The sequence below is a fragment of the Amphiprion ocellaris genome, chromosome 17, assembly GCF_022539595.1.
Source record: "Amphiprion ocellaris isolate individual 3 ecotype Okinawa chromosome 17, ASM2253959v1, whole genome shotgun sequence".
NCBI classification, from domain to species: Eukaryota; Metazoa; Chordata; class Actinopteri; family Pomacentridae; genus Amphiprion; species Amphiprion ocellaris.
Genome location: NC_072782.1, coordinates 27,550,231 through 27,573,928, shown reverse-complemented (window position 1 = coordinate 27,573,928; position 23,698 = coordinate 27,550,231). Strand labels below are relative to the sequence as shown.

The window sequence follows — 23,698 nt, the reverse complement described above, 5'->3', positions numbered from 1 at the left end:
TATTGTATTCATAATCAAATTTTATTTTAAATTGTATGTTTTAAATCTTGTAATTTTTTTGTTTCTATGTAAATCACATTGAGCTACTCCTGTGTATGAAATATGTTATACAAATAAAAATGCCTTGTCTTATCAACACATCTTACAATGAGACACAAATCTTTAAATATGACTCTATTTTGAATTAAGTGGCTAATCAGTTAAATTTGATTTCCAACACTCATTTCTTGGTGGATAAATGGTTAACAACCATTTAAATGAAAATTCTGCACTAATTTTGAGCAAACACAAATGATACTTTCATTTGAATGCAGCCGTAACCAACAATATGACTTTAAAAGTCTCCAACATGAAGGTATGAAGACCAATATTTAATGAAAATGTTTTGTAATTTTGAATAATGATCATCAGCTCTCCTGTTTTTCTGCTTCATGATGAATAAACCTTTTGACAGCAAGGTTTCAGTGCTCAGCTTTATTCCATTTATCATCAATTAGAGCTTATTTAAAGTTAACCTCCAGCACGTCTAAAACAATACATTCGTCCTGCATTCTTCATCCAAGCAGCAGCAGCAGCGTCCTTTTCTTTCTGTTTACAGTCATTCCTTTCTTTCTCCTTCTCTTTGAAGAGGCGGATTAGAGCTTTAAGACTCCTTTAAACACCTTCCTGTTGTAAACGTAGACTCCCTGAACTGGTTTAGAGGTGTAAAATCAAACTAATGCCCCTTTAAGGCTTGAAAAAGGAGCCCAACCTGCTGCGTTCTCGTTAAACTCGCTGCACTTGACCCGTTTCTTACAGACCCGAAATCTGCCGGCGACCATTTCTGCCGCTGATGGACGTTGATTTAAAGTTCATCTCATTTCCTTCTGACATCCGTCCACATGCAGAGAGCTGCGACCCTCGAAGGTTTCCAGATCTGAGGCCTTCATCTGTGTCACTGTGTGGGTGGCGCTTGTATTAGTGTTAAGTGTGTGTGTATATATGTGTGCGTTTGTTTGTTTGTGAGTCATCTGAGGGCGACACAAGCAGTTCTTCTGCTGTGATATCACCTTATTTTCATAAAGCCACGTTTAGGTGGCAGGACAACCTTTCTGTCAGTCTCACACGTCCTCTGTCTCTCCGATCTCAGCATGTTCCTGCAGAAAGAAAGAAAAAAACTGTCTGTGACTCCAATTTTAATCATATAATAATCATCTTTAATAAATAAAATATAAATTAATGAGCCGTTTGAATATATTAGTTGCTATATTCATACTGAAAATGAAAGTAAAATCAACTTTATAAACTCCAAAACCTGCTGTTGTATTTAAAAGACAAAAAATTAAGAAATTATAACATTTATCATTTCAAGAAACTGTGATAACAAAAAAATAATGTTAGATTTTCAAGAACTTCTATTGGCCCTTCAAGTATTCATGTTTGATGTGCGGTTCTATCAGGAAAAATAACCAAAAATAATATGAAAATCATGATATTTCATTTAATATTATTAAAGAATTTTTAAAAAGAGAAGAAAAATACTGAAAAATATCCAATTAGACTCGTTTCAATACGATATTATATTTCATGAAATATCAGAATTTTAAGCCAAGAATAGACAAAAATAAGCTTAACATCATAATATTTCAATAAATACCATGAAAAGAATTTTAAAAAGACAAGAAAATAATAAAAAAATATCCAATCAAGAGCCTCAAAGGGATTTCAATAGGTTATCTTTCAATAAATATCATCATTTTAAGCCAAGAATTCTTCAAAGGCTTGAAATTTGTCCGAAATTACTCAAAATAGCCCAAAATAACTGGAAACATGTCCTTCATTACCTAAAATTTGTCAAAACGACTCAGAAAATGTCCCTAACGGCTTGAAACTTGTCCAAACTTACTCAAAAACATGTATAAAATTACAAAAAAATCCAAAATAAACTGAAATGTGTCCTAAATGACTAAGAAATGTAAAAAAGAAAAAAACAAATGTCTCAAAAGATGTCCAAAATTATTCAAAACTTGTCCAAAATGACTGAAAAACTGTCTCAAATAACTTGCACCATGTCCTAAATGATTCAAAACGCATAGAAATTCACATTTCTTATATTCAAAACAGCTTCATTTTTAATTTACTGGTTTAAAAAAAAAAAACAACATAATATACACTGTATGTTTCATGGGTTATTTTTTCCAAATAAAGAGAAATTGTTTTACTTTTCCGGCATTTTTAACATCAACAAGCTTGATTCTCAATTTCTAAGACATTTTGTAATGTTATTATAAACATATATTATTTGGCAGTTATTAAATTTTAGGGCTTTCTATAAAAAAATGTAAAATTAAACATGTAGCAGCATTATTTTGCTGCAAAAATAGCATTACTGTGGTGCTTTAAAGTCTTTGAGTTTGCTTGAATTAAGAGAATTATCGCTTCATGCTGCAGTTTCAGTGAGTTTTCTACGTAGAAAAACGTAGACTGACTAATAATAACAGTAATAATTGACATTCAGTGTAAATTACTTAGTTCCTCTCTGCTGGATATGAAGGAATATTAGGTAGCAAGTGTTTTAGAATCTACTTTCTGCCCTCTAGTGGTCAAAGATATAAAAGTGCTGCTTTATCACCTTTTCTTAACAACAGAGTGGATGTGAATAGAGATGAATGCACTATGTCCACACCAAATTAAGCAAAAAAAAAAAAGAGAACATGTTGTACATTAATGCTCAAAAAAAGACTGTTTACTCACAGAGACATTACTGAATCCAGCTGCCATTGGATGGTTTGGAATTTTAGGAACTTTCACACGGTCCTGCTGGGGTTAACACATTATCAATTATTAATCAGAAATAGTAAAGAAAGCTGCATTAAAGGTCAAATCTGCAACTCATTTTTAACTTTGATCGTGAATAGATGAGTGTTTGATGTCAGATCGACTCACTGTGACGTCCGATTCGTAGATTTCGTTACTGAAACCTCCACCGAAGGAGGACGACGGACCAGCAGACGTGGCCTCAGCTCGGTTTCTGGTTCTCAGGTAGTAAATCAGCAAAGCGATCAGAGTGGCGAGCAGCAGCAGGATCACGATCACAGACGCTGCGATTCCTCCGGCGTTGTTTGGCTTACCTGAGGCTGCAGAGGAAAGAGAAAACCTTTAGCTTCTAGTTCTACTACACGGTTTCCATAGACAATAGTGAGACATTCAGTCAAAGGACATCATCAATTAACACATTTCTTTTAACCTAAACATTGTTAAAAGCATCCTCATCTTGCATTCTACGCATTTGCCATTCTGTATTTAAAATATATTTATTTAAATGTAGTTTTTCCAATCAAAAACAGAGTGCAAGTCACTTTATATGTGGAAAAAATAAAGTAATCTTTAGCAAATTTTAGAAGCTTACAAGGTGATCTATGCAGTATAAAACAGACATGAATACACACCTGAGCAGCATCACCTATATATCAAGACTGGATTTGCTTTAAAACAATCAGAAACAAACACTTAGACATTATTTACAATACAGGTCCTATAATAGAAACTCAATGCAACAAAAATAAATAACCCGATGACCACTGAAGCTAAATTGAGTACACCTGCGATTTCCAATAATGAACATAGTTATAAATAGAGCTGGAAACACCAGAACTTTCTCATTTTTTTGTATTTATGTGATGTGAATGTCTGCATGTCTGCATCATGGCTCCACAGTAAGAACGGGCTGAAACATCTGACTTTGAGGCTTCACAAAGATGGAAAAGGATTCAGTAAGATCTGTGACCAACCAATAATCAGTTGAAGCAGATGCAGCAGTAATTAGGAGGTACAGAATGAGCCATAGTGCCACTAATCAGGGCTGCAGAAGCTATGTTAATAAATAACATTAAAAATACAGGCCTCAAAGTCAACTTGATGATTGAAAACTGAGTACACCTTTCATTTCTTTCAAATAAACATGTAGTGCCATGTGTAGAACAGAATTTGGGATTTCCACTCACTCGGTGAATCTGTGACTTTCTTAGCACAGTCGATCCCGATGGTGTACTCGATGTCATCCAGAGCTACAACACCTGACGAACCTTTGGTTCCTTCAAACACGATCTGTTAACAACAAACACAAGACGACAGCAGGGACAGTAGAGTCATTACCTCTCAAATCATCACATTTTTAGAACTATTTCTGCTCCACCTTGTCTGATTTACCTGAAAGTTTATGACATAAAATATGGATACTTGTGAAATTTCAGCTTCATATGTCAAATACTTTCAGGGATATCTTACTGCAGTTTCAGCACATTTTTTTGCACATTCAAATTTGAAGCTATGTTTAAATGATAATATCTCAGGAACTATTAAAAGATAAATGCCTGAAATTTTCTGTTATTTCTCATTGTGTCATTGATTCAGAATCCGTAATTTTATACATGTAGATCAAGGAATCTCTGATTATGAGTGAGATGAAATATGAAAAAAAAACATTTTTGGATCTATTCAATGATTTTTGATCCATTAATGCTGTTTTAACTAATTAATAATGTGTATCTGGACAGTTATATATATTTTTACTTTAAAGTTTATGATTTTAACTTTTTTTTTTTTTTTTTTAATTTGAGCTAATTTATTATAGGCTCATTTTTGGGATTTTATTAATCTACATTAATAAACAGATCACACAGTATTTCTGGTGTTTCGTGGTGATGAGATTCTGACCTGGTATTCCTCCGTAGACGTGATGTTGATGGCGAAGTGTTTCCACGGTCCGCCCAGGTTATCCACCACCAGCAGCTGACTGAGACGACCTTCAGACAGACTCCAAACGTTCAGCCGACTGTCCGCTGCACACATTGGGAAAAAAAAGGGTATTAAAGAGGAACGTACACCAAATATCAGACCGACTATTAATTAAACTTCGTCCATCCTCACATGAGTGGGGTTTGAAGGCCCAGAACTTCAGACAGGTGCCTTTGGTCGGGGGCAGATGAGGACTCAGCAGCCAGGCGTTTTCATTGGCTGCCGTCCGATTGCTGCTCGGAACAAACAGGAAGTGACCTGGTGGGAATGAACAGGAAACAGCTCATTTAGATAAGAAGTGAAATAACCACATAGTAGCTCCGTTTAGTGGTAGTTTCTCCCTGGTTTTACCTTTCTCTGTGCCCAGAGTGTGGTCTTCATATGGGACGGTGTAATGTTGCTCCACCTCCGAATTCGTCAGCTCCCAGTCCAGCTCGTCCACTTCAGCGTTCAGAGTGTTACTCCAGCTGCACATCCCAGTTTCCAGACTGCATCTGGACGCTGAAATAGAAACAGATGCTAAAACAAAGCTAAAACCACTGTGTAGTGCTGCTTTGAATAAACTAAAAACTGCATCAGCGCAGCTTTTATTCTACTAGAGGTCTGTAAATAAAATGTCGTCTTTTATCTGACCGGTGTCTAATATGAGAATGTGTTATAATTATAATTAGTAATGTGTTTATTACAGTCACCTCTTGGTTTGTGTAGCAGTCAAACATTAAGCAGCCTTTTGCATTTGGAATTTCTACAGAAAATAATATATAATTGCTGAAGTTCACAACACAGTTTGTTTCATTTGTTGGTCTAAGAATAAGTAGATCTATACAGAACAGAATGTGGTATAAACTAACACTATTTATATACTTGAATATTTTATATAAATTCATCGGAAAAGCAAATATTAACTTTTGCATAAATAAGAAATTATTTTAAATGTTAAATCTAGAAAATAATAAAGTACAACACTAAACTTTGTCTAAAAACAATAATATAAATACATATAAAATACAATAATATAAGCAATGTAACTTAATTTGTGAGACTGTACTGAAAAATCTGTAAAAACCTTTTTATTTTTTAATATCAGTAAAATTATTATTTAATTAAATTTTTTTTAATTATAAAAAAACCATTAAAAATCTTTGAGTAACCTTTAAATTTTTTCATTATTTTAATTAACCTGAATTTTTGGCATAAAAAGACTCACATTTGCAAATTCAGCTCAATTTTACAAAAATTTTCTGTCTAAATAATAAAAGGAAAAGTTAAATTCAAGTTTCGTACTGTTAACATGTTTCTAAAATCACTTTTAAAAATTACATCGAATATAAATCAAATTAAAAACCTCTGACTAACCATAAAATTGTCTCTTTCTCCCCATAAAAAGACTCATGTTTGAAAATTTCCACTTAATTTCACAAAATTTTCCTTTCAAAATAATAAAAGGAAAAGTTAAATGCAAGTTTAGTACAACTGATATATTTCAAAAATTATTAACAAAGTTATTAATGAATTTTTAAAAAGAAATACATTAAATTAAAAACATTTGACACACCATAAAATTTCCATTTTTTTCAAAGTAAGTTGAAATTTCAGGCATAAAAAGACACATTTTCCAATTCAGTTAAAATTCACCAAATTTTCTATTTAAATAACAAAAGGAAAAGTTAAATGCAAGTGTAGTACTGCTAATACATTCCTAAAATTATTAATGAAATTATTTAAACAATTACATTGAATATAAAAATAACATTAAATGCTGTCTGACTAACCATGAAATTGTCTCTTTTTTCCCCACATAATGTCTCATATTTATAAATTCTGCTCAATTTAAAAAAATAATCAAATTGAATTAATTTAAAAAATTAAAGGAAAGTAGTAATACTGTTAAGACATTTCTAAAATTATCAAAGATTTTATATATTTTTAAAATACACCTAATATAATAAAAACCATCTGAACCATAAAATTTCCATTTTTTTGTGAAAGTAAGTTGAATATTTTGGCATAAAAAGACTCACGTTTGCAAATTCAGCTTAATTTCCCCAAATTTTCCTCCTTAAATAAAAAAATGGTAAAATTTAATTCAATTGTAGTACTGTAAATATATTTCTAAAACTAGTTAGAATTAGTGACAATTACCAGAAAAAGAAGTACTGTGTCTGATATTTTACATGGATTTGTTTGTTAAATGTTTGATGAATGTGTTTTAATAAGCATATATTATCTATAACTATTGGTAATAAGCGAAAATACAGTTTGTGTCGTTATAAAACACATACATATATTCAAATATCCTTCATTAAATTTAAAAAGCAAAAAAAAAAATTCATGATTTCATGTAAAATTAAGGCTAGAGTATGAATTTTAATCATAGAAAATTACAATATGCAGTAACATTTGCTGTGTTTCTCATTCATTTTGATGAAACCGATCAATACGAACCTCGGCCTTCACATGGATGAGCTGAAATATAGATGTCATCAATGGCAACGTGAGTGTCTTTGCCTCCAGCTCCGACCACCTCGAACTCCAACTGCAGAACAAAAAAATCAACTCAGTGAATGAAAAACATTAAATCCTACATATTAAATTTAAAGATTCCTCTAAAGCTGCTTTGGTCAAAGTCTGCTGGAGACTTTGTTGATGATACTTGTGTTGCCTACATTTAATTCCATTTAATTCATCCACTGTGTACCTGCCAGTCCACAACGCCACTCGAGATGTTGCCGTTGCCATGGCGCCAGACGTCTCCTTGATCCAGAGTGTTGGAAAAGATCTTCACCCTCTCTCCTTTCACCGGCTTCATGTAAACCGAGAGAGAACCTGCGACGTGTGAACAGTTAACGTTTAAACCGTTTGTTGTTGTTGTTTGTGTGTATTTTGTTTTGAAGGTTCCTCACCAGGGTTCTCTCCTCCCATGTGATACCAGAAATTAACACACTCGGTCTTGGCATTTCCTTGGCGAACAGATGAAGTGAGGACTGTTGTTCCATCGGAGGGAAGGGTGTTTGCTCCGGTGTTCACCATCATGTAGTAGCCTGGAAACGAATCCGGCAGAACGGGTTTACAATCCTCATTTTTCTGCACGTTTAATGAAGCGCTTTGATTATCTAACTGGACTCTCTCTCACCCAGTTCGGTCTCCAGACTGTGGTCATGTTTGGGTCCAATTGTGCTGCCATGTCCGTTCTGGTGCAGCCAACGAACTTTACCAGAACTTTTGTAGCCGCACTGCTGGCTTTCGAAGGAACAAACCCTTGGTAAGGTGCACTGACGGTCCAAGAACACCAAATCGTCTATGGCCAACCGGCCGTCAAAACCAGAGCGAACCGCCTCAAAGATCAGCTGTTGGTGAGACGATGGTTAAGAGGATGAAAGATGAGGTTAAAATGTTAATTTTGTCACTGTCTTCCAGTCTTTTTAGGCATGTTGTTGGCTATTAGGAGGCAAAGTACTTGCAAAGTAAAGGGTTTCGTTTTTACCACAAGGTGGCAGAGAAAGAGAATATCGACAAATTTGTCGAAAATGTTAAATGTAGAAAATAATCAAATAAAACACAAAGCTTTGGCTAAGAGTTGGAACTTTGTAAGATTAAAAAAAACTGCAAAAACCTGCGTATTTTTTGAGATACATGAAAAACAAATCTAACTTAAATTACAGACCTGTGACTTTTGCTAAATGTCCACAACAAGGCTATTTCATACCTGAAAGTCTGTGAGCTGATGAGGTACCCAACATTCAGCTGCTTGCCACATGTTGCCGTGAGCTCCACTGCGAGTCCAGAGGAGGGTTTCAGAACCGTCGTTATCTGCTACTTTCACGTTCAGAACACCTGGATGGGATCAATGAGTAGAAACAACATAGCAGTAATCATAATTTTCAAGCTATGAGGCATCACTTCATTCTAAATCAACACATTTGCCCTATTTTTACTGGGTCCAGTCAGAATATAATCACCTGTGTTGGGTCCATAGAGCTTGTAGAAGAAGGACAGGCAGTAATCTGTGGAACCAGCTGGAAGTGGGTAGGAAATTAAGCGTCCGAACGCACCACGAAGTGAAGGACTCCACAGGTCCACAACAAGGCTGTTTCCTGAACATTAACAGAAAGAGATTAGAGGTTAAAAGACAAAGACACAATTTCATGATACCTACTAAACAGCTCATTGTAAAAGAAAAATTACTCTTTCCCCTTTCTAAGGTATTTCCTTGCAGCTGTTTGCTGAAATCATCCCACATTATCTTCCGACAGGCAGACACTGTAGGAGAAAGATATATCAGGATTCTCTGCTCTGGTCAAGGTTAGATTGGTTGTCAATTCTTGTCTCCATATTGGTCTGTAATCTAAATCTGATCTTCTCCCAACTACAATATATACCCGAAGGTCAGGGAGAATTCTCAGAACTGATACTGGCATTGCTTGCATGTACTGCTGCTCTGTCAGTGTCACTTCCCCTCATGACAGTAAACCTTACTCGCAACCTAAATCATCTGAGTCCTCAGTGTGTCTCTCTTCCTCCTCATCTTGTACAAATAAAAAAGGTATAAAGCTTCAATAACAGCGTACAGCACTGGTCACTGCGTTGACTGCAAGAGTAATAAATTACCAGGTTGAGGTTGTTTTGGGGCAAGAAAAACATCCAAAAAGTCAAATACAAGTGTGCAGTTGCCAAACACTGCAGTTCCTCAAATATCCACTGGAGGTCAGATCCATAAAGAGTCAATAATAAACAGGTTTACAGCCTGGTGGAATAAATGGTTTTGGTCTCTATAGCTAATTTTGTCATTTATGACAACTATACAGCGGTTGATTTGATTGATTCTTTCTGCCTTCTGCAGCTCTAACATTCAGTATTGTACTTATTAATTTCCTGCAGACTTTAATTAAACCTCCCAACCTGTAATTAGTCACTCTGTCCTATATGCTCATTTGAAAGCTAAGAATGTCTCCCTAATGAGCAATTAATGGAGCCAAAGTTTTTGCAGGTTTTAGTGTTGTTAAAGAAGAAATGGATTTTCCTACTCAATTTTAATACTCTTAATGCGTACATAAAAGAACTTAAAATGAACCTGACAGAAAGCCTTCTTATTGCACCACCTTTACCTCCTCGTTACTCCTTTTGACATATTAAGAACTGATTATTTAGTTGGTTTTAAATGAGCTCACCAATTCCGATGGAGTGGTCCATCCCGCTGAACAACGTCCAGTCAAAGTTGTCGCTGTTGTCCTGCATCCATCCACACAGTCCCTCTTCAAAGTTACACGACAGCCCTGAGCAGAAAAACGCTTGGATTTTAAACATTTCTATCGAATATATTAAACTGTGCATGTTTAGTTTGTGTTTACTGTGAAGTTACCTGTGGGAGAGAATGGGTAGTAGCTGGCATGACAGCCATTGAAGCGAACATTTTTCACTTTAATCTTGGCACATGGACAAAGTTTTCTGGCGCGAGCTTCAAATGCCAGCTGATGAAGGTAAATAGAAAAAGCAGCTGTCAGGAGAAGTTGTGTCATCGCCAGAAACAATAAACCATTTTCAGATGGAGAGGCTATTATAAACATCTTTGTTCTAGAGTCAAGAATGTGCAAATCCATGAAGTCCTCTTCTCTCTCTGCCTTTAAAAAGACTTTACTTTATATTAGATGGAATATTTTTACTACCAAAAGGTTGGAAAAAGTCCAAAAGGATGTCAGAAACTGACAACCACAAAGGTCTTTTTACTACAATTTTACTTTTCACTTTTGTGACTCAAAGCTCATCATCAAACATAAGAACTTCAGTACAAATCTCCAAGTTGCATCTCATTATTGGCACAAATATTGTGATTAAATGAGCAATAAGACGGTAGCGCTGGAGGAAAAGCCGACCTGGAAGCGGTGTTTCCTGATTCCAATAAGTACGGAAGCGCGTCGCCAGGATTCCTCGTCTTTTCCAGTTTTCCCGCTGAACTCCCAGAGCTTCGGTCCGTCGCCCAGCAAGCTGTCGATCACCCTGACGGACAGATCACCTGCAGCACAAAGACAGAGTTACATGTAAAGAACTGAGCCGTGTGTGCTGGATGAACAGTGTGGGACAGTAAGTTACCGATATGTTCTGGATTCCCAGTTAGAGCAAAATCAAAGCTGAGGTTACAGGCAGCACCGGAGGGTCCGAGGAGGGGAGTCCGAGTCTGGGCATCAGTCAGCTGCTGACCCGGAGCCTGGACCACATACAGGTACTCCTCCTCTGAGAAACATGGAAATGATCCAAATATTTAAACACCGTATGCTGAGATTAGTAAATGTTATAAAGTGAAGGATTAAGGAACATATTTGTACCTTTGTGAGTGGAGTTTTCATACAGAACCCAACCTTGACTCCCAATGCTGCTGTCAGTCCAACCCGAACTGCCCTCGGTGTAAAGAAAGTCCCCTGCAGGAATCATTCATGGAAACTTTACACTCAAAACTAGACAAAAATCTGCTTTGGTGATAGAAAACCAGCAATATTTGCAATATTCCTTATGTTACATGTACACTGTGTGAAATGTAAGTCACAAAGATGAAGGTAGGTAGAAAAATACAGGAAATTAATGAACTTAGTGTCTGTGAAGGAAAAATTACTCTTTCCCTTTTCTAAGGTATTTCCTTGCAGCTGTTAGCTGACAGGATCTTAAATTATCCTCAGAAAGGCAGATGCTGTAGGAGAAAGATATGCCAGGAGTCTGCTCTGGTCAAGGTTAGATATTGTCTATTCTGATGTGACTAATTGTCTTCATATTGGTCTGTAATCTAAATCTGACCTTCTCCCAACTACAATATTTACCCAGAGATCAGAGAGAATCCTCAGAACTGATGCTGGCATTGCTTGCATGAACTGCTGCTCTGTCGATGTCACTTCTGCTAAATCTTACTCTCAACCTCAATCTGAGTCTCCAGTGTGTCTCTTTGTAGCTGCCTTCTCATCCTATCTCCAAGTTGAAGTCGCATGATGTTTTATTCTCAGTGGGTTTGGCATCAGCAGCCCTTAAGTCTTAATTTAAAGGGAATTTAAACATTTTTCAAGCTTTAATCGCCTGAAGTCCAAGCAGTTTCTGGCTGTTTTCTTTTGCTCCTGTTTCATTTTTCCTCACTTTGGGTTCATTTTTCACTGCAATATAAAGTCGTGCACCTCTATGGAAACAACACAACCATGACTAGAGTTAAAGAGACTTAAACATGTTTTTGTGCAGTAGGACACAGAATGCCACAAATCATAAAAAATAGAAGGAAATTAAATCATTTTTATTATTTATTTTCATAAAAAAAATTGAACAGTTGGAAAAAACCTGTACAGCATTTCATCAAGTGTCCACAGGCATTATCAATACTGCAAAAAAATTGGTCATCTGCATGTGAGGGACTAATTCGATAAGCCTATTTACCTTTTACAACTTAATTTTTCACATTATCTTGACATTGACTCCAGACAGATGTTTCACCATGTTGAATGTATCTTCCAACAACTTGTTCTTTTGTTCACTGTTTTTGAGCCATGCTGCATTTATTTTATGAATCAAACATGTTTTATTTTGCTCTCAGTCTCTCTCATTTCTTTCCACACTTGTCTACTATCTGTTTAGTGGAAACACAGCCTGCAGTTCGGCCGAATTGTAGCTGAATTTTTGTCACCTGACTGCTTCTTGGTTGTGCTTAAAAGGGAAAAATAATTATTTTTATTAACGGGTTTTGTAAAAAACTACAGTTTGTTTTTGGCAAATTTCCAAATGAGACATATAATAGGTGATATTAATGAAATACTACAATTTTAGACTTAAATTTTATTATGTTTGCTGCCTAAATTGAAAATAATTACACTTGTTTAGCTCAAGAACTATCAGAAAGTTACAAATTTTACAGTTTTATAGTTTGTGGCTTTGATAAATGGTGTTGTTTTTTGGCGATGGTCAGTAATAAAACATCTGAAATCTGTTGGACTATGCTGCTCTCAAAAAGTAGAATGTCGTTGCACAATAGTTAGTTCCAATTTTCCATCCCTAAAGTTTGCTTCAGTTTAAGCAATAAAATTGTTCAGTAGGTTATAAAAAGGTTGTAAAATAGTCATTAAATCAATACTTTGCTTTTGACTGGTGTAAACTTCCTTTCTAACTTATTGTATCTATATTTTTAGTCACGCTTTTATTTTTCTGCTGAAGACAGTCTTGGTCCATCTCAAACAATTTTTTAAAAACCTTTTCTAAACCTTTTTTTCATACCCTGTTTCATACTTGTTAACTTTCTAAAATTAGTTTATTTTTCTGAATTTCCAAGTTGTCAACACTTTAGAAATATATATTTTTACGTGGCAACAGCTTTTTATAATTCATCCTTTGAGGCGCCCCCTGCTGGAGGCTATCAGCAGCTTTATTTATGCTTCAGCTTGCCCTGATAAAATGTAAAATATTCTTTGCAGATTTACAGGATGAATAAACTCACCACATTTAGCTTCATCTTCTGCTTGTTCACAGTCAGCATGAAAATCACACATCTTTTCCGGCACTGTACACGGGTCTTTGGGGGGTTTAGGGAATTTTTCCAGAGTGCTATTTCCTATTAAAGTGGGGAAAAAAGTGAGACACAACAAAAGGTGTTTATTATTGTTCTTTGCAGACGTGGAAACATAGATTTTTTTCCATCAATGTTAAGACAGTTTAAAAAGCTTACCTGTCGACAGGCGGCATTCAGGGGACAACACGAGGCTGTCGACAGCGATACCTCCGTATGTAAAGTCTCTGACTGCTGCCATTATCAGGATCTATAAGGAGACACAGCAGATAAGAGGTAAATTCTTTTTATATTCCAGTGTTAACCAGCATAAATTACACTCAAATCCAAGAAAAAAAGAGAGAAACAGCTTCACGAGATTTATTTCCAAGGTAGCAAATAGCAGTTATGTGAAAAACAAAAATATCATTTGAAATTTATACAATCATGAGATTGTCATCATGATATAAAGCCAGAATCTTGTACATTCAACCTTTAACATTACTTTTAAAAGGAGATATTTTAATTAATTAATTTTTAAAAAAAAATTTGTAACAGATAAGGCTAGCATAGAATGACCAAAGATCTTTAATGCTTGAAGTGAATTAGAAACCGTTATAATGGAAAAAGAGCTGAATTTTCACTTGTATACTGTCCTTTTCCCTCTTTATTGACATCACCAACAGAGTATTATCTTTAAATTTCCATTGGGTCCATTTAAAAGGACTATTTCAATTGTTTTTTAATCTTACACCACCCCACAGTGATGAATGCAAGCATGTACTGAATCTATACATACCGACAACTTGCTGTAGCTTTTTATACAGGAGGTTATTGCATTAAAAACAATACATTGATCAGCCAAAACAGTAAAACCACTGACAAGTGAAGTGAAAATCATTATTTCATTACAGTGACTTTTCAGTTGTTCATTTTAGACTACATTGAATCCACACATTTACGTATTAAACTGAAGGTAATTTTACAGTTTGCTGCAGTGTCTAACTATTATTTATGAATCTGTAGCATCAATAGCTGTTTTAAAGATGTTATGGCATCATTATTATGGCTATAAACACACCTGGAAAATTGTGTCGGTGACGATCTCCACCTCTGCCTTCACCCAGACATCACCTAAAGATCCACCCCTTTCCCACACGGGGGTAATTAGACGATCTGCCACCAACACCGTCAGACCGCCGGACCTCGGCCCGAACTGGTGAGTGTACATCACCATCTGCAGCAGGAAGGCACAGGAAGATTGTTAAGTTAGGTTCAAACTGTGCTTATAATGTCTTTGTCTTAAGGTTTTTTCCCTTTGTAATGAACTTTTTTTTTTTTGTTCAGACTGCAAGTAAATTACTGTGAAACTTTAGCGTAAAAATAAAAACTAACAGAGAAGGAATTAGCTCAGGACTCACCTTACAAGGATGTGTACTGTTGGTGGGCTCAAGAGAAGGACTCTGGAAAGCAGCCCAATCAGTTTCAAGACCAGCCTCAGGGACGGTGACATACAGGAAGTGACCTGCAGACGTTTTTTAAAAAAATCCTTTGTTATTTACGTAGTTTTTACCATAAACAAACACACTTCAAATACATCCAGTAAAATAGTCATGCTAAAGATATTTACGGTGAAACAGAACAAGGTTTTAGCCATGAAAATGAAAAGATCTGCTACCTGATGCACTGTTGTTGGAGTGATCTCTGCCTGGTCCTTGTAGAGGATCTGTGATGGAGATGTTCTCCTGACTTGTTCTCACCCATTTCAGTGGGGAAAGTGATTCAAGGTCCCAGTTACACAAATCCTCCTCAAAGTCACAGCGTTGGTAGCCTTCTAGTTCTGAAGACACAAGAACTCATAATAACTGCTGATCTCAACCACAGTTTTCTCAGTTGTCATCACATTACACCAAACTCCTAACCCTTGATTCCTTAGTTACCCTCTCTTTGCAAAATGTTGGACAAAAGTTGCTTTGATTCAACTACAAACATTTCTAGAGAATCATGACTTCTGCAAAAGGTTTCATTCTGGTTTTAAACTTTGCCACAGCACCAAAAAAGACCTTCATGAGTTTTAATACATGAACAGTTAATTCGGGAAGCTTGTAATATACAAGTAGTTTTTTTTTTTTTTTAAAGAATTGTAGCTTTTATAATGTCTTTTTGTTATCGCACAGCCTTTAGAACACTTACTTTGCATTTCACTGCACATTCTGTATGAGCCTGTGATAAATAAAAACTCTTGAATCTTGAATACTGTTATCACGTCTTGAAGAATGTGTTGGCATCAAAGGAACTATCCTTAAGTACTTCTGGTCATATTAAACAGATAAGAGCTTCACTTCACCTTGTGGTGTCCCTCAGGGCTCTATTTTGGGTCCTGTCCTATTTTTACTATATATGTTTTTATTTTGAAGAAACACCACATTCCTTTCAACTCTTTGCCGATGATATGCAACTTTATCTGCCCAAAAAAATTCACGACTTCCTTAATTTTAAAGAAAAAAAGACTCCTTAAAGACATTGAAATTTAGATGCATGGATTGCAGCTTTCGCAATCTTGATGAAAATAAGACAGAGATCATTAAATTGGTCGACTGGGCCTTTAGGTCACCATCTTTGGTTTTCTATAATTGTTCTTTTGCTAAAAAAATTTTGGTGTGATCTTTACCATTTCTTTCGGATTTGTCAGAAAGAAACCCATCTTTCTCAGTTGAGACTTCCTCAGATCTTCCTCTCAAGACTTTGAAAATTGTTATTCACATGCTGTCTTCACAACCTCTTGTAATTCTTTGTTAGGTGTTACAGGGTTAGTTCATTAAAATTACTTGTCATTGTCTTACTGAGCTGCAGATACTTTTGGATTTAGGTGCACAGTTTTTAAGATATACAGCTTTGAAACTTCTGCCTCCAACAAAAAGCCAAACAAAGGTCACTAGAATTTTATTTTTAGTGCTTAAGACAAGTAATATCCAGCTTTTTCTGGATAATCATTATGATTGCAACTGTATTTAAAAGGATTTTAATTAAAATTTGCAGATATCAGTGGATCTCGATCAGATTCTTGTCAACATTGAGTCTTATTTTGTACTTTGTAAGTTTGGATTGTGAGTCATACGTCTCTGAACATATTCCTACACAATTAAAGCACTTTGGTGTCAGATAATTCAGACGAAATAATTTTTCTCACCACAGTCCTTCTCATCCGTCCCGTCGCCACAGTCATCGGTACCGTCACAGATCTGTCGAGGCTCAACACAGCCTTCATTGGCGCACTCCACCATCCCTGCTGCACAGCCTGCTGGTACTGAGGATTTAATTAGAAATAAACATCAGCATAATCACAATTCTGCTACTGTATTTTTCAATGTAAAGGTGCTTGTTAAACTGATTAATTTATATTAACTAACAGGCTGTTGGACACTAGACTGAGGTACTTCAAGGGACTTACAGGGCAAAGCACAGTCTAGAAACTCCAGCTGGTCGATAGCAACGTCTCCTTTTTGTCCTTCAGAGCGCCGCGACTGAAGATGGATTCGGAAACTCGAAGGGTTTCGGCCCAGAAAGATGGTGGCTTCCCTCCAGCCGCGGATGCTGGTGGCCTCCGGACGCCACACGACAGTTTCTGGAGAACCCTGGCGAAGGATGGAGGCCCACAAAGGAGCAGATCCAAAACCTGAGTGACCTGTAGTTTATGTAAGAAATACTTCATTAGCAGGGAAGCTGGAGGCAACTTTTGCAGGTTCTTTGTGGTAAAAGTTTTAGAAGGCCCCAATTTTTCCATTTGTTTAAAATTGAAATTCAAGTAGTTCAAGTCCGATGAAGAGCTTGAAATGGTTGCCCAAAACTGCAAAATAATGTACATTTCAGAATTATACAAAAAGGCCTTTTTCATGGAACAAGAAATGGGTTAACAACTTGAAGCTGTTCTGCAGCAATGGAGGGGATCAAGCCTTGAATGTTGGTGCTACCAAATCCTACAGGTGTCTCAACTTTTCTTGATTACTTACAACCCTCTCTGTAGTGTGTTGCTATAAAAATGGCGAGGAAAAGGCAATTAACAATAGAAGAGAGACAGAACATCATAACACTTAAAAAAGAAGGTCTTTCCTACAGAGAAATTGCGAAGAAAGTCAAGGTGTCAGTCACTAAATAAGTACATTTTTTAACTTAATTTGTTTATTTATAATAATAATAATAATAATAATAATAATAATAATAATAATAATAATAATAATAATAATAAATTTTATTTATAAAGTGCTTTACAAGTAACTCAAAGACGCTGTACATGAAATACAATAAAATAAAACAGTTAATTAAAATCATTTTGTTATATTTGTTTTATGCTTACATTTCAGAGCACAACGAGACATTAACATGCACAATTTCCAATAAAAAACTGGAAGAATTGGCTTGTTCTCAAACTTTTGACCAGTACTGTATGCCTTTAGTGTTGTGTGTAAACCCACAAGAGAAACCAGCGATGTTGTAAATGTGTGACCTGCAGTGATTGTTGATAATTACCTGAGTCCCAGAGGAAATATCGAAGGCGAAGACGACATGTGGCCGAAGACTCTTTAATCTCCGGAGACGCTAAAACTGCAGTATGTTGAGACTCTGAATGCACTGCAGTCACTCCCATGAACCAACCTGTGTGATGGGAAATGTTAAATATCATATTTACAGTTATTACCAGTGCAGTTCAGTGCAGGATATCGTTTCATCTGAGCCTCATAATCAGAATAAATGAACATTCTTGCTTCAGTTTGTAATTGAATTACTGACTGAACAGCAAATGTGTGAATATTTCCATTTTCTCCAAAGCATTTTATCATTATTTCGTCAATTCACGTCAACTAACCAAACCCATCTTGTTCATATCATGCATTTCCTTGAAAAAAATGCAAAAATCTCTATTAAGTACATAGGAGCTTGTAAAAATACAAAGCTCTACTAAAATTTAATTTTATGAAAAATAAACCAGTTCTGACTGCATTAACTTTCACATGTGCATCTAATAAAATGGATGATTAGTGTCGTTAAAAACACACACATTTACCTGTAAAATAAAACCATCAAAGTCAATATAAGACAGGAAAACAAGCAATTTTCTTTCAAATTTTTACATTTCTGCAATGAATGCTAACACTGTGCAATAATAAGACTTTCAAGGAATTGAAAGTAATAATTAACTGTGAAAAATACAGAATAAGTACCTGAAAAAGTGTGTTTTGCTGCTGCTCTAAACCTATAATTAGCAACATCTATGCAAATTATGTTTTTATGTAGTGTCAAATATCTTCTAGATATTACTGAACTCTACTGATTGATTCGATTTATACCATTAATTAGTCATTTAGTTAATTAATTTCAGGTTGTCACGCTAAAACAATCACTTTTTAAAGACAGATTTATGCACCAGAAAACTGTATAAAAGCAAAAAAAACTCACAACTAAGACACACAATGGACACTGAATTCCATTTAGACAAAGACAACTGCATTTAGAATATCTAAGGAAAAACCTTCAAATCAAGACTTCAAGATTTGTTTAATGATTTGGAAATCTTTATTTTTATTAAAATAGACATTCTCTCCACTCTATCTGACATTCATTATCGTGATCTCTTTGTTTTCTTTTTGATATAAAAACCCTCCGACTCCGATGTTGGACTCTGAATTTGACTCCTGTTGGGACAAACGACTGTGCTTACGATTTAACTCACAGCTGCAAAGAAATTAGAGGCTGTTGATGCCGGCTGTGAAAATCACCTCATGATTTGTTAATTACACACTTCATCAAATGTTTACGTGTTGGTTTCATTAGTAGACTCTCGTGAAAACTGTGATCCCCAACTGCTGTTGCTACTGAAAGCACAGAAGATGCTAAGACAAATACAAAAGTTGTACATCAGGATGTAACTGGATCATTCCACCTTAAATCATCAAATTTTTAAAACAATTTCTGCTTGAACGTCTCTTATTTGCTGGAAATTGTCAGAGCATAAAATGTGCATATTTATATAGATGCTTGTGAATTTGACATATCAAGTGCTTTCTGAGACAACGTCTTTTTTAATTTACCTGTTGACTCATTTTCAGCATGTTTTCACACAATGACATTTAAGGCTGTTTGAACAACATTATCTCAGGAACTATTAAAGATGAAAGCCTGAAAATTTCACTGTTGTTTCTCATCATGTCATTGATTTAGAATCTGTAATGTTGGACAAGAATATTAAATGATCTCTGATTACGGATGAGTTGAAATATATGAAACAGTCATGAAAAGTTAGATCTTTGAGCAAAAATTACCCAAAAATTGACAATGCAGAAGTCAACTAGAGATATTTTGTGAACCATATGAAGTTTCATGTCACAATAATACAAAGCAAAACATATAGAATGCTTTTTAATATGAAATACTATTAATAATGAAAGCTGTTCATAACTGATTGAGTAGGTTTGACAAGTTGTATCACAAAAACTAAAATATTACTCGACAGACTAATCTGAGTAATACAGTTTGGAAATGGTTCTTAAAACATAACTAAGCAAAAACACATTTTTAAAAATACGGTCATATTTTACATTTTCAGATTTATCAAGCTAAAATCTCACTAATACACTACCATTCAAATGTTTGGAGTCACTTAGAAACGTCCTTATTTTTGAAAGAAAAGCAGTTTTTTTTCAGTGAAGATAACATTAAATGAATCATAAATACAGTCTAGATATTGTTAATGTGGTAAATGACTATTGTAGCTGGAAACAGCTGATTTTTAATGGAATATCTCCATAGAGGTACAGAGGAACATTTCCAGCAACCATCACTCCTGTGTTCTAATGCTACATTGTGTTAGCTAATGGTGTTGAAAGGCTCATTGATGATTAGAAAACCTTTGTGCAGTTATGTTACCCTGATGATTGGAGATGAAATAACCCAGCTAATACAACACATATAAAGAAACAGTACAAGACAAATAAGTTTATTTAGCAGAAGGAGGCCAACAAAGCTGCTGTACCTCAAATATAAACTTTCTTCAGAACATAACTGAAAAAAACTCAATATTCAATCTACTATTGCTTTTAAACTGATCTGTTGACCCTTAGACGTATAAATTACATTAAAATGCATATTTCACCTTTAATTGGCTGCAGTGATCTTATCTTTAAAACCTGCCATACAATATTGATTGGACTCTTACTGTGCTGATGTACCTGTTAAAAGGAGCTTCCTGATACACAATGACAATAAAGCCGCCACTATACCTGTAGCTGTGCCGGTGGTGTAATCAGAGGATGGACCGCTATCAGGCAGAGTGTTTCCTCTCTGACGTCTCTCCCAGCGATACAGTGAACCGAGCGACTGTTCGGTCCATCCACACAGTCCCGCATCCTCAAAGTCACACTCAAACTCCTTTCCTCTGTAGCCTTTAAAGGAAGCAACGGTTCAGATTACTGAAACACCACATGCACATCCAAACAGAGAACGACAAGCTGATCGTATTCTCTGATGTTCTGTTCTAGTTATACAAGATGTAAGATGCCCGGATTCATAATTCAGATGGTGCTAGTTCATATAGTAGTAGCTAGTTCTGTCATCTGAGGTCGGAATAACATCCTGAAAAGGTTTTTTGAATGTTGCATTAAGAACATTTGTCTTTTGTTATTATTGTGGAAACATTTTTAAGAACGTTCTATAATGTGTTTCCTTAATAAAAAGGTCAAATGTTCTACCCTTAATATATCTGATTACAGGAATGTTCTGTATAAAAAAAAACATTCAGTCATTTGAGGCTCGAATAACATCTGGAAAACATTTTTTTAGTGCTGCTTTGGGAACGTTCTTCTTTTGTTATCATGAAACTTTGTGAGAATGTTCTATAATGTGTTGTTTCAAACAAAAGGGCAAAAACGTTTTACCTTTAATATGTCAGATTACAGGAACGTTATCAAACTTTGCATATAAAAAAGACATTCTGTCATCTGAGGTCTTGATAACATCTGGACAACATTTTTAGAATGTTGGTTCAAGAACGTTCTTCCTTTGCTGTTATGGGACATTGTGAGAATGTTTTATAGAGGAATTTTCTATAATATGTTTCTCAACATCCCCAAAACCTCCACAGATCACTGCAGGCAGAACGTTCCACCTTTGTTAATATGTCACACTACCAGAACATTTTATACATTTTATCTGAGGCCTTGCCAACATAGGGAAAACATTTTTTGAATGTTGGTTTGTTCCGTCCTGCGTTATTATGGAACATAATCCGTGTTCCTGACAACATCCTCTGAATATTGACATTAAAACATTAAATTAACTGTATAGGAACATTACTGGAAATGAAAATATCCTTAGAGAGTTCTTTGAATAGTTAAAGCATTTTCTTCAAAGAATTATTAGAACTTGTAGGTAACCAATGTTTGGAAAATGCTCCATGCCACTTGGATGATCTAAAAACGTTTTGTTGGACAGTAAATGTCAAAGTAACATCGATCACTTGACTTCTCAGTGGTTTTAAGTTTGTGTCTTATCAGTTTGAATACTATGAAACCACATATCAGCCTTCTGCAGAACCTCATCCAGAGAAGTTACGATAAACAACTGAGTAATCCATTTAGAACAGGTTCTTTACATTGGATTCTGCGTTTAAACTCCACGTTTTCTTACCACAGTCCTGCTCATCGCTGCAGTCTTCAGCACAGTCGCACACAAAGTCACATTTGGTCTCAGGAGACAGACATGCTTGAGTCCAAGAAGCTGGAGAACGAGATGAAACATCAAGATCCACATGATTAGAGGTTGAATCATCTTTAGTTCTTTGACTAAACATTAGTGGACCTGGAATGGATGCTGTTTTGTAAATGCTGCATTTAAGGTCAAGAATTAACTGTCAAGCTCAACTAATTGAATGTTTAGAGTTTAAGAGCTTAAGGTGGAACGTAACAAGCAGTTAGTGGTGTAGAAAGTGCAATATTTTCCATTGAAGTGATTGCAGAACTACACAGGTAACTGAACTTGAGTATTATCCATCTTGCTGCATAAGATCCTATGGACACTCAAGCCCAAACTCTTATCAAGATTCATTACTGTCAAAGATTTACAACCCAACTAATGCCAGCAGGCACAAAGGCCGAGGGGACGTAATCAGGTTAACATGAGCAACATGGCATCAGTCCAGCCAAAGGTCTCTGATTAAACACTCAAGACTTTGTGCTTTAATGGTCCAACAGCTGGAAATTAGAGGCGACACCTGCCAAGGAGTTCCCAGTCTGAGTACACAGATTTCTTACACTGCTGTTAGAGAATGTTCATGTGCATATATTGTATTAGCAAGTGAACAATCAAAAGGCTCGAGACCTCCAGATCCCACCAAAGCTAAATCTGTATATTTTATTAGTCAATTTAAAAGCCAAAATGATGCTTTAAAGCCTTCTCAACTCTGTGAAAGGGGGGAAATAATGAATAGTGCATCTTTATATGTGTTTATCATTGATTTAAATGTAGAAAAAGCACATTCTTTGTGTTTAGCTTTAACTGTAGAGCAGAAACCATCGTCAGGCAACTCAAAACCACAGATCTGAGATGGACAGTACAAGATCTCAGAGGCAGCAGCAGCCACATTTGAACTTTTTATAGCTTCAACGTCAAAGTAGATTCTTAATTTTGGGGAAAAAAGTAGTTTCAGTGGTAGTTTTTTTTAACTAGTTCAAAGTTTCTGGCCTAACAATCAAATAGACACCATATTTACTTCTGTCTACTCATTACATTACACCACAAGCTAATTTTTAGAGTCCAGCAGCATTATTTCCACATAAAAGTGTAATTAAATACCAGTGTTCTTACCAAACTGCAGAGTCAACAGCAGAAGGAGGCCTGAGCTCCTCACATGTAACATCTTTACTCCTCTTCCACCGGATCAGTGTGAAGCTCTGAACACAGCCTGAAGACACTTTCCTATCTGACCTCTCAGAGGAAGAGATAACAGCTGGACTTTAAAATCACCCAGCATGTAACTGCCACCAACAATCATAAAGCAATTTCCCCCTAATCAAAGTTTTCCACTGCAGACATCCGTATGTTGTGCAATTTCTCATGTAGGCACAGTAAGAAACAGTTTATAACTGCTTTTAAATGATATATTTGATATCAGTTTATTAGTGAGTGTTTTTGCAGGCAGCAGTTTAGCAACTACCATTAATTACCATCTCATAAAATTAAAATATGGTGAAAACAGTTCTCTGGTTTTATAATTTCATTCCAAAAGGTAAGCTTTTTATATGTATTTATTATATGTAAATTTAAACACGTCAAGCCTTTTTTAAGTTTTAATTTTGCTGATAATGTTTTATAGCCCATGAAAATCCAATTGCAGCAGAGAGATATAACTAATATTATAAAATAACAAAA

At 35.5% G+C, this 23,698-nt stretch overlaps 1 protein-coding gene across 2 annotated transcripts; it reads right to left on the bottom strand.

Annotated features, from left to right (window-relative positions):
- Positions 1–459: 459 nt before the first annotated feature.
- mamdc4 (MAM domain containing 4) lies at positions 460–23,676 on the bottom strand. 2 transcript variants are annotated; one of them, XM_023274790.3, is made up of 29 exons: positions 23,135–23,676; positions 21,959–22,048; positions 20,554–20,715; positions 17,807–17,932; positions 16,731–16,964; positions 16,470–16,586; positions 14,958–15,119; positions 14,701–14,804; positions 14,361–14,516; positions 13,460–13,550; positions 13,232–13,345; positions 11,097–11,189; positions 10,864–11,004; positions 10,647–10,786; positions 10,136–10,244; positions 9,945–10,049; positions 8,736–8,870; positions 8,483–8,610; positions 7,910–8,123; positions 7,680–7,817; positions 7,475–7,602; positions 7,222–7,312; positions 5,128–5,277; positions 4,909–5,034; positions 4,696–4,820; positions 3,984–4,086; positions 2,926–3,116; positions 2,734–2,799; positions 460–1,136 (listed from the first exon to the last, which is right to left on the bottom strand). In XM_023274790.3, the coding sequence occupies exons 1-29, from the start codon at positions 23,184–23,186 to the stop codon at positions 1,101–1,103; spliced, it is 3,627 nt and encodes a 1,208-aa protein (XP_023130558.2). In that variant the 5' UTR covers positions 23,187–23,676; the 3' UTR covers positions 460–1,100. The 2 variants fall into 2 exon arrangements, with proteins under 2 accessions (XP_023130558.2, XP_023130559.2); XM_023274791.3 differs by having other exon boundaries at positions 2,734–2,796.
- Positions 23,677–23,698: the final 22 nt, after the last annotated feature.

Bases quoted from the DNA above. Each gene is read 5' to 3' on its own strand.
- mamdc4 (XM_023274790.3), bottom strand. From the start codon at position 23,186: ATGTTACATGTGAGGAGCTCAGGCCTCCTTCTGCTGTTGACTCTGCAG. The intron at 10,050-10,135 runs GTAACTTCACAG...TTTTCTGCTCAG, and splicing joins CTACCCATTCTCTCCCACAG to GGCTGTCGTGTAACTTTGAA. The intron at 4,087-4,695 runs GTCAGAATCTCA...TGTTGTTAACAG, and splicing joins CGTCTACGGAGGAATACCAG to ATCGTGTTTGAAGGAACCAA.